A 16,779-nucleotide genomic window follows, 5' to 3' on the forward strand; every position below is an offset into this window, starting at 1 on the left:
CTGATAGTCTGAGGGAAAAAACTTTCCTTCAGCCAGCTGGTGCGTGACCGGATGCTGCGGAACCGTCTGCCTGAGGGTAGCAGAGAGAAAAGTCTATGGCTTGGGTGGCTGGTGTGTCATTCAAATCAAACAAATAAAAGCATTTATGCTTTCCTGTAAAATATAATGGTGACAGAATAAGTTGTGGAGGGTTATTCAGGATGTGGTGGGTTTCTTAGGTTATATCACAGTGTTTTATGGATATGCAATAGGCATATGGCAATATGAAGAGAGAATTATGAGTAGGGCGGGAGGTCATTCCAGACATCCCAAGTCTTCCTGGAGTTTCGGGAGTCTCCCGCAAATGGACAGCGACTCCCGGATGTCCACAAACGAGTGATAATCTCCTGGAAATCATGCGTCTCCCTCCCGTTCCTCAAATATGTCGCGCACCCTTCTCACCCCTCCCCAACGCATCCCTCCTCACTCTTCAAACACATCGCGTGCACCTTGTCAAACACCACCAAACCACCACCTACCCTGACAGCTGAGTGGGACTCTGCAAAATAAACCCTGACACGCTGACCGATGTGAGGAGAGTTTACTCACACGTCACTTGTTTTAGATCTTTTGGTCCGTTGCTGTGTGAAAATGAACCACACCAAGAGCAAAGAGCAACAATAAAACAATTGTAATCCCTGTTTCAGAACAAATGAATCGATTCACAGGTGTGAAAGCACCCTAAAACAAAGTATGCAATGAAGTGTTGTTGTCGGCAGGGTAAATTGCCTTTCCAGCCCCGATCTCACCAGCATATAAGTACCCATTCACAATATATTTTAGCATGAAAATAGAGTGTGCAAATGGTATTCTGGAGACAGAACCCGTTCGACCAGTTGACCGGCTAGACTATTTGTTAGACAATGGACACTAACAAATTACATAAATTTGGAGACAGTCAGGGCTCAGGAAACCAAGAAATTTTAAGGTCTGTCACACCCTAAAAACCAAACAATATAACCTTTTAGTTATTTACCGATTATTGCCAATTTGGAACTAGACTATATAAATTTAAATTCCCACAACACCTAAATCAAACTACTACTGTCTAAACAAACATGGCTGCTAGGTGATATTCACTAAACCTACTGAGTCTCCGCATCTACAGAAAAATGCAGAGGTTTCTTTTTTTCTCCCATTCGGCGTGCCATATCGAATTCCACTAAAATTACACTGGTTCAGCAGTTCCTCGCATCCAATATCTCGTTTGTCATGGGGGGCATGAATGAAACGTCCTTGAATGAAAGTGCCAAACTGCAGTTAAAGTCAACAATTTAGGAATAAAACACCCGGAATTACATGAAATGTGGATAGCACGGTGACACGATGACGTTAATCAAACTAGGTGCTATAACACAGTGGTCCCCAACCCCCGGGCCATGGACCTCAGAACCGAGCCGCAAAAAAATTAATTATCTTTAAGTTTGCAGATAAAGTAGCTGCATTTAAAGCCAAACTGGATTTGTGGGGACGGCGCGTGAACAGAGGCATTTTGGACATGTTTCAAACATCAGCTGGGATTTTGTGTGAGACTGAGCCTGCGCCCTCACTCACCATGCTGGTGCACCAATCAGTCTTCGCTGTTAAAGGAGTTTGAGTGCTACTTCCCAACCTCAAAGGACCCACAAACGGCCAAGGAATGGATACGTGACCCATGTCAACAAACCAGCTGAATCCAGCATGTCCGTGCAAGAAGAAGACAAACTGCTGGAGATCGCAAATGACGGCTGCCTTAAACAGTGCTCGAGACAACAATTCTGCCGGTGTTCTGGATTAAAGTCATGGCAGAACACCGAGAGATCACTAACACAGTGCTGAAAACCCTGTTGCCATTTCCAACATCCTATCTGTGTGAAGCGGGGTTTTCTGCAGTGACAGCCACCAAAACAAGGCAAAGGAGTAGACTGGACACAAGCAACACACTTCGGGTGTCAGTAGCCCCCCTTTCACGCAGTGATACCAGTAAATATATGGAAAATTTCCAGAATTACTTTACCGGTAAATTCAAAAAGCGCTGTTCAAACAGGCGAGGACGTTACGGCATTCACACATCCATTTCAAAATACCGGTAATTCTGACATCATTAACCAGAAATGAGCTCTAAACGGCTGGGCTTGTATTTGGAAACATTTGACTACATCACAAACTCTGTGGATGGATCAGTATTGTGAACAACTTCGATGAAAACATATAAAGAAACACTTTCGCATGTCGAGATGTACATGATATGTGTGTGTGCTTGCATTCAAGGGCTGTTTCACGGGCACACACAAAGCTTGAAGGTAAACAAACAATGGCTTATTATAAGCATATTATTGATAATTATTTACACGGTTGGCATTAAGATGAACATATAAACGTTATTTGACTAATTTCTAGCAGCTAAATGTGTCTGGAAAAATATTCAAAGGCTTTTATTCTCATAAACCGCGCGGACATGAATGCGTCTGACTGTTTTGATTGGCTAAAGCAGACGTCTCACGTCAACACGTTCTAGACGTGCACGTGCTCTTTCCGGCAATCTTCTTTCTGCCATTACCCCCAGATGGGACCATCTCGTTGCAAAAAAAAGAGCTCAAGGCTCCCACTGATTTAGCGTTACGGACAGTTTTTGATGTAATAATATGTTATATTGTTGGAGCAATGTGTTAATAAAGTTATTACTTCCTAATATTATAATAGCTTTGTAATGTTGGAGCAATGTGCTAATAAAGTTCCATATGAGTGCTTAGTGGATTCACGTTTATTATTATTATTATTATTATTATTATTTCAACCCCCCGGTCCACAGTAAAATTGTCAAGTGTTGACCGGTCCGCAGTTAGAAAAAGGTTGGGGACCACTGATATTGCCCACCCCTAATTGATATTAACATGGCAGGATTTTATGTGATCCCTATATTGTGGCAAAATGCAATGTCAAGAGACTGACTTGAAAGGGAACGTCTCGGGTTACCTAATGTAACTTCAATTGCCTGAGAGGAGGAAATAAGACATTGCCTGAGTTGATGCTAATAGCTTAGTCGTTGTGCGCTGTGCTCTGCCTCAGTTCAAAGATTATGAGCCAGTGGCACTCAGCGCAGCCTTTATCATATATTTTATATATATTATGCAGCTTTAAATTGCATGAGTCTTTTATACCATTTCAGTGGATTATGACTGGCTGTGATGGTTTAATTCTTTAATAGCTGAGAAAGAAATAGTTCTGAATGTGAGCCCAATGAGACTGTTTCTCTTTATATGGTCATGAAACATTAAAACACATTTTTTGAGATGTTGACAGTCATATACATGTCCCACGCTGCTAAAAACACTATTAGGACACACGTATTTAGCTAACAAGTAAAAAATTAATTATCTTTGCATTATTTCCAGCAAATTCGTTCTTCCGGTTTAAAAAGAAATTTTAAAATCTGCGTCACGGCAATAAGATCACTGTGTAAATTCCAGCATGGAGACTGGATGTCTGTACCGGCTGGAACAATGTAATGTCATTGAGTTTTCAGCATTAATTAATGAGAAAGACTTGGTTCGAACCAATCAGCGCGCTCTATTGTAGAACAAAGAAAAGCTAAGATTTTTATTTTTTTTATTTTTAACACTGACATTACTACTTTAAGAGGTAAACAGTTAATAACAGCGAGCCAAACCATGTCTTATAAGCCCCAGTAAGCAATGCAAAAAAGAAGATGTTGATCCCCTTTTCAGCCATTTATTGCATAGATAAAAGAAAGGAGATATTATAAAGTTAAGATGTAATGTCTTGTTCCTAAAATTAAGGTTTTGCACTAAGTTTACAATAGGTGTAACATTATCTGCTTTTCAAACTCATCCTCTCACTGTTTTCAATGCCACAGAGGTGAGAGGAGTGTTGTGTGTATGCTTGTGTCATGCTGATGCTTTGAGTCTCTCAGCATGATCCAGATCTTTAATAACTACACCCACGCTGATGTGTGTGCCAGACAGATGGTTCCTGTGGCCTTGTCTTTGAAGCAATGCTGTTGTGGATGGATATGAGCACACTAAATTAATTAACAGGTCACTCAAAATGGAAAATGGAAAACAAAACAAAGAAAAGAAGTTTGACATGTTAAGGATCCAACACAACAAGATGTGATACATAAATTAATAATAAAACATAATATGGTCAACGACAGACCAGATCTACACCCAATATTTCTCATTCTTGTGCAAAATTAAAATTAAATTCTCACCCTCAGGTTACTGGCAACAGTTCTACCTTTTTAGCAAATCACAAAAGAAATGTATTTTTGTTTTTAAAATATATAAAATACTTTTTCAATAACTTTCTGAACATCTTTTACATTTTTTTTTTACAGCTTTAGACTTTAAACCAGGCCTATTCAATTGGCGGCCCTCCAGATAGTGTGACCAAGACATCAAAAATAAATTTAGTTTAGTCGAAAAATGGTCGCTATAGTTATGCAGTGATGTGCATCTGTTTAATACAGCACAAGCTGAAGTTGAAGACTGCGCAGAGCGTGAATCACCCGACATTAAGTGAGTGGCAAGAGCAGCCGAAAACATTTGGATATGTTTGTAGAAAAGGCCTTTTGTACAATGCACTGATATCGTTAAAATGAATGCAACGATTCGTCAATTACACTATTAACTGCACTTATATTCATTATGGTTAACTAATTGTAAAGGCTTCTTAACGCTGCGTTTTTGTTGCTCGGAACAAAAATGCTGCAACTAAATAAAGTTATGCCGATACGCACATAACTATAGCAGCATGTATTAACTATAGCAGCAGGCCATTCACATATTGCATCTTTTCCGCACGCAAGTTCGCGTAAGTTTCCTCCGGGTGCTCCGTTTTCCCCCACAGTCCAAAGACATGCGGTATAAGTGAATTGGGTAGGCTAAATTTTCCGTAGTGTATGAGTGTGAATGAGTGTGTGTGGATGTTTCCCAGAGATGGGTTGCGGCTAGAAGGGCATCCGCTGTGTGAAAATGTGCTGGATAAGTTGGCGGTTCATTCCACTGTCGCGACCCCGGATTAATAAAGGGACTAAGCCGAAAAGAAAATAAATGAATGAATTAATGTATGAATGCAGATAATACCAAGTTTATTTCAATTCTTAGCTATTATATAGCTTAAATTAACGTTCGACTAATACTATTTTTCATTTTATTATCTTTTTTTATTGATTGATTGTTTTGTCATTTATTTTCATTGTAAAATTATCACTCATATTTAAATCAAAAACTTTTTTCATTTTTTCATTAGTCCCAAAATAGAAATGGATTATTGTATGTTTTAATAATATTGTGCTGTATTTGGTAACTGAGCAGCAGTAAATAACACTTTAAAAAATAAGCAGTTTTCATGAGATTTTCTAAACTAGTAGTGTTTTAAATTTTATAAATGCATAATAATCATGATAACTGTGAAACCATGATTATTCTTCAGACTATAATCGTAAAACCAAAACCTATAATCATTACATCCCTAATTGTTATGCAGTTCAAAACATAACATATGAATGTGTTTGAATGTAGAAGAAGCCTACTTAAGCAATGCACTGCTTTTGTTGTGCTTCAAAATACAACATTTGAATATGTTTGTAAAAAAAAAAGCCACATTGTACATTCAGTGATGTTATGTAGTTTCAAAACACAACATATTAACATGTTAAGGTAGAAAGGACCAAAAATACAACATATAGCTTACAACTTATATTGCTGTTGTGTCATCACTCATATTGCAAGTCAGATCTCTCTGGCCCCTCATTAGGGATGCTTTTCAAGAACTGTCCCCCATGACAAACTAATCGAATAGCCCTGGTGTAAACGGCTTTAAAACTTTTTAGTTCTTTACTTTCCCTACAGCTTAAAAGAAACACTCCACTTTTTGGGTGGGAAATAAGCTCATTTTATAAGTCACCAAGAGGTAAACGGTTGTGTTTTACCATTTCTAAATGCATTTAGGTGTCACTTTTATCTAAGCTTAGCATAAATAATTGAATCGAATTGGACCATTAGCACCTTGCTCAAAAATTTTATTTTTTGATAATTTTCCAATTTAATGCTTGAAACTAAAGAGAGAGAGAGAGAGAGAGAGAGAGAGAGAGAGAGAGAGCGCTAAATGTTTACCTTATCTGCACTGTCCTGGTTTCTCCTCTGTCTGCTGATGCGTCTCGGTACCGTCACCTCATATGAAGAGAGCTGAGACGTCTGCTGGGTTACTGAAACTACAAACAGAGACACTTCAGTCACAATATAGTCTACCCATAACAACCAACATGATGAACTACACAAGCCAAGCAAGAAAACCTGCACTGAATCTACCAGCAGTTATGGTCTATTTCTCCATCTATTGCTCCTCTCACTTCAACATGCTTATCTGTAAATAAGCACTTCTACTGTAATCATGGGTAATTAGAGTGAGTGCAGTTGACTGGTTCAAGTGCCAAATGCTCCAGTAATAAAATACTGCAGCGTTGGATATCAAAGACCTCAGGAAAGACCTCAGGAAGCTGAAGTTTTCCAGCCGCTCCTGACTCATCACTTAGAAGGCTGGATGAGACTTCCTGTGCTGGTTTCCCAAAAAGGATAAAGAGGACATGGGAGAAAGAACATTTCATAATTAGGGTATCCTGCCCTTCCCCTGACTTTCACTGACTAAAAAGCTGATTTTCCATGGCCTATAAAGAGCATACAAAAAGGAAAAAATACCTTCAAATTGCATGTTTTTCTGTTGCATATGTTTCAGATATGGTGAAACAAAGTTTGATTGAATTGCTTTATTCACTGCACAGGCCTGATCTTTTCAGTTGGCCTATAACGTTAAACTTTAACCTAATAACATTTATTAAATCTTTAAACAATTATAAATTTACACAAATCTAAGAGTATAATTAGGCTTATGGTTAATATGATAGAGACTTTCAATGTCTGGAACAAATATGTTAAAATTCCATGATATTCCAGAATTTCTCTGAGCTGTGAGAACCCTGCTGCTGAGTCATCATTGGTTAGAAAGCTGGATGAGACTTACTGTGCTGATTTCCCCAAAAGGATAAAGGGGACATGAGGGAGAACATTTTATGGTGTTTTTTTCCTTGGTTGCTTTACTGAAAATGTAGACAAAATTCTTAGAGAGCCACTTATCTGCATCACCTTCAAGGATTCCCATCATTCTCAGCTCCAAATGAGGCCAGCTGACAGACGGTCACATCAGGCCAGAGCTGCACTGTGATCACAGGCACTTTACCACTGTATTTGTGGTAAAGTCTAGATATATCTGCGGCTGGAAATTAATGAGAATAATTTTTTATAGTATTACAATAATACAATTACTGTGCAGCAATAATTACTGCCACTTTGAGGACTCATGGGTGTTCCAGTCTAAAAAGGAGGTGTGTTAAGGCGCATTGTTGACGTGTTGCTATTTTCATTCAATCATTCCTTTTCTTTTCAGCTTAGTCCCTTTATTATTCTGAGGTCGCCACAGAGGAATGAATCGCCAACTTATCCAGCATATTTTTTTACGTAGCGGATGCTCTTATAGCTGCAACCCATCTCTGGAAAACATCCAATTACACTCCAAAATACACTCCCATTCACCCTCATACACTACAGACAATTTAGTTTACCCAATTCACCTATACCGCATGTATTTGGACTGTGGGGGAAACTGGAGCACCCGGAGAAAACCCACACGAACGTGGGAGAACAGGCAAACTCCTCACAGAAATGCCAACTGACCAAGTCGAGGCTCGAACAAGCAACCTTCTTCCTGTGAGGGGACAGCACTACTAAAAATAAAGAGGCCGAATGGAGGAGGCTTATTCTTTATCCTTATGCTGCAGATGGTCTGTTTAACTGTTTTCTCACCAGTGAAGCGTTTAGTTTTCCTACTTACAAAGTCCGCCATGTTAATAGCAAATGCAACATGGCATGACAGAACTGACTCTTAAACGTAATGGAAGATGAGACTCTGATTGGTTTAATGCACGTTATGCTCAAAACACACCCATAACTCATTAAAAGAATAAGTACAACCCTGTAAGAGCATGTGCCAGGGCGCAAAACGTATTTTTTCGTCCTTAAAATAGCAAAAGTGGATTCGGACTGCCCTTAACGCTTTGTGTCATGCACTTTAGACTTTTTCTTTTTCTTTTTTTAGACTGGTTCTTAAGGCTCATACACACCGGGACACTTTTCATTTGCGTTTATCAAGACTTTTTTCCAGATTCAAACCCAAGTGATTTTCACTGGTGTCGAGCAGAAGAGTATGCAAAATCACTCCTTGACGTTAGATGGTGCTAGAAAAATGTAAGCTTCTGACAGCCGCTTGTAACACAGAAGAAGGCAAAGTTGACACGCTTGTTGTTATGGATGGTTCAAGTAGCAGCTCCAGCTCTAGCGATAAAGAAATGATTTTGGTTTACCAGTGCAATAAGCAGCTCCACGTTCATATTGCCTCTGGGCATCTTTTTCAATGTGCGGCCGTATTGACAGTTTTGCGCTTGAGCGCCTCCAAGTGCTGTTTACTGTAACTTCAGCAGCTCCATGCACGTGAACAAAAGTGCCAATCTTATTGGTGAAAAAGGCTTTGACGCAGTGCGTCAAAACAAAAAAACGAGCATGAAAATTACGTTTTAGCACCTGCCATGTTGTGCGTTGATGGGCACGATCACATTGGCACCCTTTATTTAGTCACGAGGCATTAAACATTGACGGAAAACGCGAGCAAAAAAACATCTCGGTGTGCACGGGCCTTTCTACAATGTGGAAGTGTGCTCATTTTTGCAATGGTTTAAGAACTTCAACTTCCAGTTGTCTATGGGAGAAATGACATGGAATAATAAACAACAGAAAACTATCAAACTACTTGCTCTACAAAAAAAAGTGTTCATGACTATAAATAAAAAGAAGAATCGAATGAGAAAATTTGCAATTTTTGATGTTTGCAACATCAAGTGATATTTTTAATGTATAAAAATCTTGAGCCAAAAAGATTCCAATGGTTGCGCCCACTCGTACGTAAAGATTCCCTGTCTTTCAATGTCAGGAACAGACCTGTTGAAATTCCATGATATTCCAGAAATTCCATGACATGTGGGAACCCTGCTGCTAAGTCCTCATTGCTTAGAAAGCTGGATGAGACTTCCTGTGCTGATTTCCCCAAAAGGATAAAGGGGACATGAGAGAGAACATTTCAAAATGTTTATTTTCTTGGTTCCTTTATTGAAAATGTAGACAAAGTTCTCAGAGAGCCACTTATCTGCATCTGCTTCAAAGATTCCCATCATTCCCAGCTCAAAAGGCTCAATATGTGAGCACTCCGGGCCAGCTGACAGGCTGCACATCAGGCCACAGCTACACTGTGATCACAGGCACTGTGGCATGTCGGACGTTAATAAAAATTATCTATATTATTATAACAAAAATTTAATGGGTAATTTAATACTTAATATAATAATAATAATAATAATAATTCGTTACATTTATATAGCGCTTTTCTGGGCACTCAAAGCGCTTTACACAATGGGGGGGAATCTCCTCATCCACCACCAGTGTGCAGCATCCACCTGGATGACGCGACGGCAGCCATTTTGCGCCAGACCGCACACCACACACCAGCTGATTGGTGGAGAGGAGACAGAGTGATGATATGCCAATCATGATATGGGGAGGGTTAGGAGGCCATGATGGACAGAGGCCAGTGGGCAGATTTGGCCAGGATGCCGGGGTTAAACCCCTACTCTTTTTCGAAGGACATCCTGGGATTTTTAACGACCACAGAGAGTCGGGACCTCGGTTTAACGTCTCATCCGAAAGACGGAATATAATATGAATAATAATCTGCATAATTGCTATTTTTACATTACTGTTAGGGTTGGGGTAGGAGTAGATGTTAATAAAAATACAATTTAATGGGTCATTTAATAATACTGTGCACAATTACTGTTTTCTGTTCCTGTGAGGTTTGGGGTAAGAGTAGACGCTAAAAAAATACAATTTAATGGGTCATTTAATAAATAATATGAATAATACTCTGTATAATTACTGTTTTTACGCTACTGTGAGGTTTGGGGTAGGAGTATACGTCGATAAAAAACAATTCAATGGGTAATTTAGTAAATATTATAAATAATACTTGGTATAATTACAGTTTTTATTTTACTTTGAGAGTTAGGGTGGGGGAAGACATTAATAAATACCATTTATGGGTAATTTAATAAATAATATAAATAATACTCTTCATAATTACTGTTTTTACATTACTGTGAGGTTTAATGTTAGAGTAGGGGTAGATGTTAATAAAATAAAATTTAATGGGTCATTTAATAAATAATATGAATAATAAATCTGTATATTCAGTTTTAACATTACTGTGAGGGTTGGGGTTGGGGTAGGCATTAATAAAATACAATTTAATTGTTAATTTAATAAATAATATGCTTAATTTTCTATATAATTACTGTTTTTACATTATTGTAAGAGTTGGATATTGGTTTGTGGTTAAGGCAGACGTTAATAAATACAATTAATAGGTAATTTAATAAATAATATGAATAATACTCTGCATAATTACTGTTTTTGTTTCACTATGAGAGTTGGGGTAGGAGTAGACATTAATACATACAATTAATAGGTAATTTAATAAATAATACGAATAATACTCTGCATAATTACTGTTTTTATATTACTGTGATGGTTGGGTTTAGGGTTAGAGTAGGGGTAGATGTTAATAAAATCAAATTTAATGGGTACTATAATAAACAATATAAATAATCAATCTGTAAAATTATTGTTTTTACATTACTGTGAGGGTTGGGTTAGGGTGGGAGTTAATAAAATTAAATTTAACGGGTCATTTAATAGATAATATGAATAATACTGTGTATAATTACTGTTTTTTAATTACTGTGAGCGTTGGCTTTAGAGTTGGGGAAGGGGTAAATGTTACAAAAAAATCATAAAAACTATACAATAACTTTAATAAATACTATAAATTATTCTCGTTAACTTTCAGCCACAGCTGTCTCCATTCTAGCAACAACCAATATTTGCCAACTGATCATGTATACGTGCTCTTATGTCATGGAAACTTTCAATATTGTCTTGAAACAAGACCTGTTGTGTGTGTGTGTGTGTGTGTGTGTGTGTGTGTGTGTGTGTGTGTGTGTGTGTGTGTGTGTGTGTGTGTGTGTGTGTGTGTGTGCGTGTAGGGAAGTTCGAGTTAGGACTTGTTAAAATAGATCATGCAAATGTAAGCATTCTAGGGTATTTGATAGCACAGTCACATGAATATTGTGTTGAAATTGTGCATGTGTACAGGAAAGTGTACAAGAGAGAGAGCGAGGGAGAAACAGAGCGAGAAGCTCACTTAACAAAGAAAGTGTCCTGACCCTAATCCTAATTAAAACTGTGAAAAAGTGAAGAGATCTCAGCCTACAGGACTGCATAAAATTTGTGTCAAATACACCTACAAATTTTTCATGCTGTTCTTCTTAATATAAGACTCCTAAGACTCAAGGGCAAGGAGAAAATTCGGAATTAGCCTAAATACGCTATTATTGAACAGCATAAGCTTCTTAAACCTACACACAGCCAGACCGGGCAGGTATATGCAGACCAAACATAACATTCCTTTCTATCAAAATAAGATATCTCCATGAGAAAGACTAGCGTACATCATCACTGCTAAATCGTGACAGCTTAAAAATGTATTTCTCCAGCAATAGACAATGACCTTTTCTCTAACGGGAACTAGAGAAATAACACCAATTTTGCAATATTATGCCACACTGATTTCACATAATAATTTCACTTGCAAGTAAACAATGTAATAAAAGAATTAATTCAATGTAACCACTATCAAGCAAGCCTAACTAACTTCTTCTGTGTAACTTCTTTATTGGTATTTTTTTAATATCAAGTAATTCAGCAGTGACTAGTTAGGATTACAAATATACACATTAATTTAATACTAATATTGCAATTTCTTATTAACAGTTACTTGTATATCTGGAATTAGGAATAAATTAATAAACATGTTAATTACATGATGTGTTAATATGATAGCATGTAATAAATGTACACATTTTGGTATCAACTTCAGTGAATCATGCTAGAAACAAACTCACTTGTAAACAATTGATATTAAGGCTACACGATATTAGAAAATTCGGGCATTGCAATTTTTTATTTTTCTGAGATACAATAATGCGATTTATTGTATCTACACAATTTCACTATATGATTGAATAGTAGAGCTGCTCGATTATGGAAAAAATCATAATCATGATTATTTTGGTCATAATTGTGATCATGATTATTCAAAACAATTACAGTTGAAGTCAAAATCATTAGTTTAAATTAACTATTATAATTATTATTATTTTATAAATATTTCCCAAATGATGTTTAACAGAGCAAGGTATTTTCCACAGTAAATCTCTAAAAAAAATAATATTTTTTCTTCAGGAGAAAGGTTTATTTGTTTTATTTTGGCTAGAATAAAAGCAGTTTTCAACATTTTGAAACCTATTTTAAGGTCAATATTATTAGCCCCCTAAAGTAATACATATTTTTAATTGTCTGCAGAAGAAACTACTGTTATACAATGACTTGCTTATAATTAAGCATTTGACTCGCACTTTAATCTGAATGCTTGTATTTGGAAAAATATCTAGTAAAATATAATGTACTGTCATCATAGCTAAGATAAAAGAAATCAGTTATTAGAAATGAGTTATTAAAACTATTATGTTTAGAAATGGGTTAAAAAAATCTTTCTATTAAACGCAAATTGGGGGGGGGGTGCTAATAATTTAGGAGGACTAATAATTCTAAATTCAACTATTTATATTCAGTTATTTTCCTCCCTGCAAATAAGAAAAGAGAAATAAATACAATAGAATAAGAGTATGAAACAAATTGTGCTTTAAGCATCTTCACTGTAAAAAAAATTATAGCTACAAAAGTCCTTCAGTCATGAGCAGTGAGGGATTTTCTCCTTTTGTTTTTTGAATGATTAAAACAGTCGGTAGCAGGAATATTGAGCGCTGTCACTTTAAGAGTAGTACAGTTCTGATTATGGTTTCTCTTTCACATGTCTTATGACTCTCAATTCATTCAACTCAAAATAGTTTATTACATAAATGAGGGTTAAAATGAATAATCACGAAACACCGCCTTTTGACACCTATTTGACCATGAAAACGCTCACATTAAGATGACTTTAGATGTGTGTGCTCTGCTTGTCTTTGAGGCTGAGCGCATGGTCTTTAAGGCTGAACAGCATACGGTTTCATTCACGCTTTCAAAAACATGAATGATTCGAACGTACATCAATGAATGATGCGCATCCCGTGCTGCAAACGTTAAATTACAGTACATGCTTTCAGTAATGTTCACGTGAAACATTGTTGTAGAGCAACAAATGTGTATTACTGGAAAGGCACCAATTATTGCTTTATATGATGCAACAATTTTTTCATCTCATAAATAATAATAATAAAAGTCCTTGTGCTGAAGGTATTAGGAGGTTTGCTGAAGGTGCAGCTATTGTGCAGTGAGGGGTTTGCTTCTTTAATAATCAACAACGGTTTGCGTTAATTGAACAGTAAGACTATTTATAAATCCATATAAAGCAGTACCTTAAAAGTGACGTCTCATCTTCAGTTTTGGGCTCACGTACATTTTGCACTCACACTACAATTGTACTGCACCAAAGCCCAACTAAATCGCGCTCTGGCACTCCTCTTCCAACAGAGCCAGGGCCGGCCTACTGAACTGCGTCTGGGCCCGATTCAGAGCACACACACTTCTCAAACGATCTTGGGAAATGCGCCTGGGCAAGGTTTGAATAGCATAGTGTGAGTTCGCCCCTAAACAGAGCTGGACTCACCCACCTTCCTGACTTTTTTCAAACTAGAGGTGTAAAAACACCCTGCTGAGACAGGGGTCTCAGGCCCCGTTTACACTAGTGCGTTTTAGTTTGAAAACGCATAAGTTTTGCTACGGTTACGCCATCCGTCCACACTACGCCGGAGTTCTCGAGCGCCGAAAACGGAGCTTTTTGAAAACGCTGGAGAGGCCGTTTTCATTCTGAAATGCTGCTGCTCCGTCTCAGTGTGGATGGGGAAAGACGGAGACATCTGAAAACGGAGGCGGGGCTGCAAACGTTCGCCTATCTGCTTGGGGCTTTTCCCTCAATATTAAGTAGCCCACACAGTTCAGTCACGCATCCTCTTCTTGTAAGTTAAGACTTCGCAAGTTTGATCAAGGCTGCAGTCTGCCCCTTCTCGGTTTGATATGGAAAACATACCGAGGACACGGGTAAATCTTCAAAGGGAACAGTGTACTTTATAACTTCATTCACATCACCTTGGCTACGTTGTTTCACTTTCTCAACAATAAAATGTAAACATTATTTAAGGAACTGCCTATTTTCTTTTTAATATTAGCAACTTAACAGACAGCAGAAATGTTGAGGCGCCGCGCTGCATATATGAGCGTCATTTTCACTGTGTGGATATTTATAACAAAACGGAGCCGATAACAACTGCCTCCTTTCAATTTCAGTGAAAATACAAAACGCACCCTCTCTTTTGCTGAAAATCAGTTTTAATAATCGATAATTATAAAAGTATAACATACAATAAGTTTATACATTGTAGGAAATAAAGGCAAGCGATCAGTCAATGTACCTGGATTAATCATTAACTTATCTTTGCGCTTAACCAAAACATGTTACCCGTGAACAAGTAACTTAATAGATTCCAATGACCAAAGTCAGGGAATTGGCCTATGTCGTCAGATAAAGACAACAACATGAATGAAATATCACGTTTAGCAAATATAGTGAGATTAGATCCAGCGGGAGATGCGTGATGTGCAGCCCGACAAGCAGAGCTCTCATCTGGGTAGAAATGCTGGAGCGCTTGCCCGAGAGTGTGTGTGTGTGTGGTCACGTGATATGCGTTTTCAGCGTTTTGATGTGGACGGAGAGCTGTTCAGAAACGCTGGGTAAAACGCGAGTGTGGACGCGGATCGTTTTCATTCTACAACGCCGTTTTAAAACTAAAACGCACTAGTGTAAACGGGGCCTCAGTCTTTCAAGGCCCTCTATGGTTTAATTCTCGCTGTTAGCAAAGCCTTATACATGACTTCTGCTTCAATAAACTTCTAATTTGTTCCATATTAATACATATTAAGGTAGTTTAGGTATTGGGTTAGGGATGGAGAATAGGATAATGCAGAACATGTAGATTATAAGTACTAATAAGCAGCCAATATCTCTTAAACCCATGCTTTCTAACTAGTTAACAGTGAGATCTGGTCCCTAAAGTGTTATCAAATGTATTAATTCTGATTGACTGAGAGGATTCTGTAGAGGAGTGAATCACGCATGAAATCTAATAAACAAACAACAAGCTCAGATGAACACAATGAATCAAGCAAAAATAAAAGTGAGATAAACAGTGCATGCTTTATGGTTTTGTATATTTAAATGTGACAAATATACTGCAAAGTCCACTCAAGAACATTGCATATCTTGCGATGAGACTATTGCAGATGCACACATTGTGATATCAATGATGAAATGATATATTGTGCAGCCATAATTGATAAACTGCTCCAACTACTGCCAGCTGTACCAATAACTATTCATATTAATGCACCAGGGCTGATTTGCATATAAGTAACCCAATGGTTACTGCCACTTATTCCAGCTAATTCAATATGTATTAAGCACATATTAAGAAGACCGTCTCCAAATGTTTCTAGTGGCTTTTTTATGGCACAAGCTTCCAATAGTAAAACTACCATCTCAGATAAGTAAAGTCAGACAGTTCGTTTCATATTTTTATTCTATTGTATTTATTTCTCTTTCCTTTGCAGGGTGGAAAATGACTGTATATATGCAGTTGAAGTCAAAATTATTAGCCCTCCTGAAAATTAGCAACCTTTTTCCTGCCCAATTTCTGTTCAATGGAAAGAAGTTTTATTTAACTTATTTCTGAACATAATAGTTTTGATATCTCATTTCTAACTGATTTCTTTTACCTTTGCCATGATGACAGTACATAATATTTTACTAGATATTTTTCAAAATACAAGCATTCAGATTAAAGTGCAATTCAAAGGCTTAATTAGAGCAATTAGGCAAGTCATTGTATAACAGTAGTTTCTTCAGCAGACAATCAAAAAAATATATTGCTTAAGGGAGCTAATAATATTGACCTTAAAATGGGTTTCAAAATATTTAAACCTACTTTTATTCTAGTTAAAATAAAACAAATTAGCCAAGAAGAAAAAATATTATAGGAAATACTGCTAAAATTCCTTACTCTGTTAAACATAATTTGGGAAATATTTATTTAAAAAAAAAATTCTCAGGAGTGCTAATAATTTTGACTTCAACTGATAATCGTTTTGAATAATCGTGATTACAATTATAACCAAAAATATCGTGATTATTATTTTTCCCAAAATCGAGCAGCCCTACAATTAGGCATGAGCCGGTATAAGAGACTGATGGTATGATAACCTTGGATACAAATATCACTGTATTGTCATTACTGCTCTAAAATATGTTCTTTTTAAATGTCTGGGTAAAAAACTAAAGCTTTTTCCCCTTTGAACACAAAATATTTTATTTTGAGAAACATTTAAAATATTTTGAAGCAGTAAACATGTCAGGCTTAATAATTCATATGAACCTTTGACTTCTGCTGTCTTTGTTTGTTTCAAA

The 16,779-nt window shown here is 37.1% G+C and overlaps 1 protein-coding gene and 1 long non-coding RNA gene across 2 annotated transcripts in view; one reads left to right on the forward strand and one right to left on the reverse strand.

The window, feature by feature from the left end:
• Positions 1–16,779, reverse strand: part of adam9a (ADAM metallopeptidase domain 9a) — a gene marked incomplete at its 3' end in the record, with an annotated part of 58,073 nt that overhangs the window by 39,495 nt on the left and 1,799 nt on the right. The window contains 1 exon segment of the mRNA NM_001004678.1: positions 6,159–6,256. Within this exon segment, the coding sequence (NP_001004678.1) occupies positions 6,159–6,256 (98 nt within the window).
• LOC147842854 (uncharacterized) lies at positions 3,055–9,112 on the forward strand. Its single transcript, XR_015498556.1, has 3 exons — positions 3,055–4,858; positions 7,917–8,284; positions 8,529–9,112. It is a non-coding gene; the product is annotated as an uncharacterized LOC147842854 (long non-coding RNA).

The sequence above is a fragment of the Danio rerio genome, chromosome 8, assembly GCF_052040795.2.
Source record: "Danio rerio strain M-AB ecotype USA chromosome 8, GRCz13ab, whole genome shotgun sequence".
Lineage (NCBI taxonomy): Eukaryota > Metazoa > Chordata > Actinopteri > Cypriniformes > Danionidae > Danio > Danio rerio.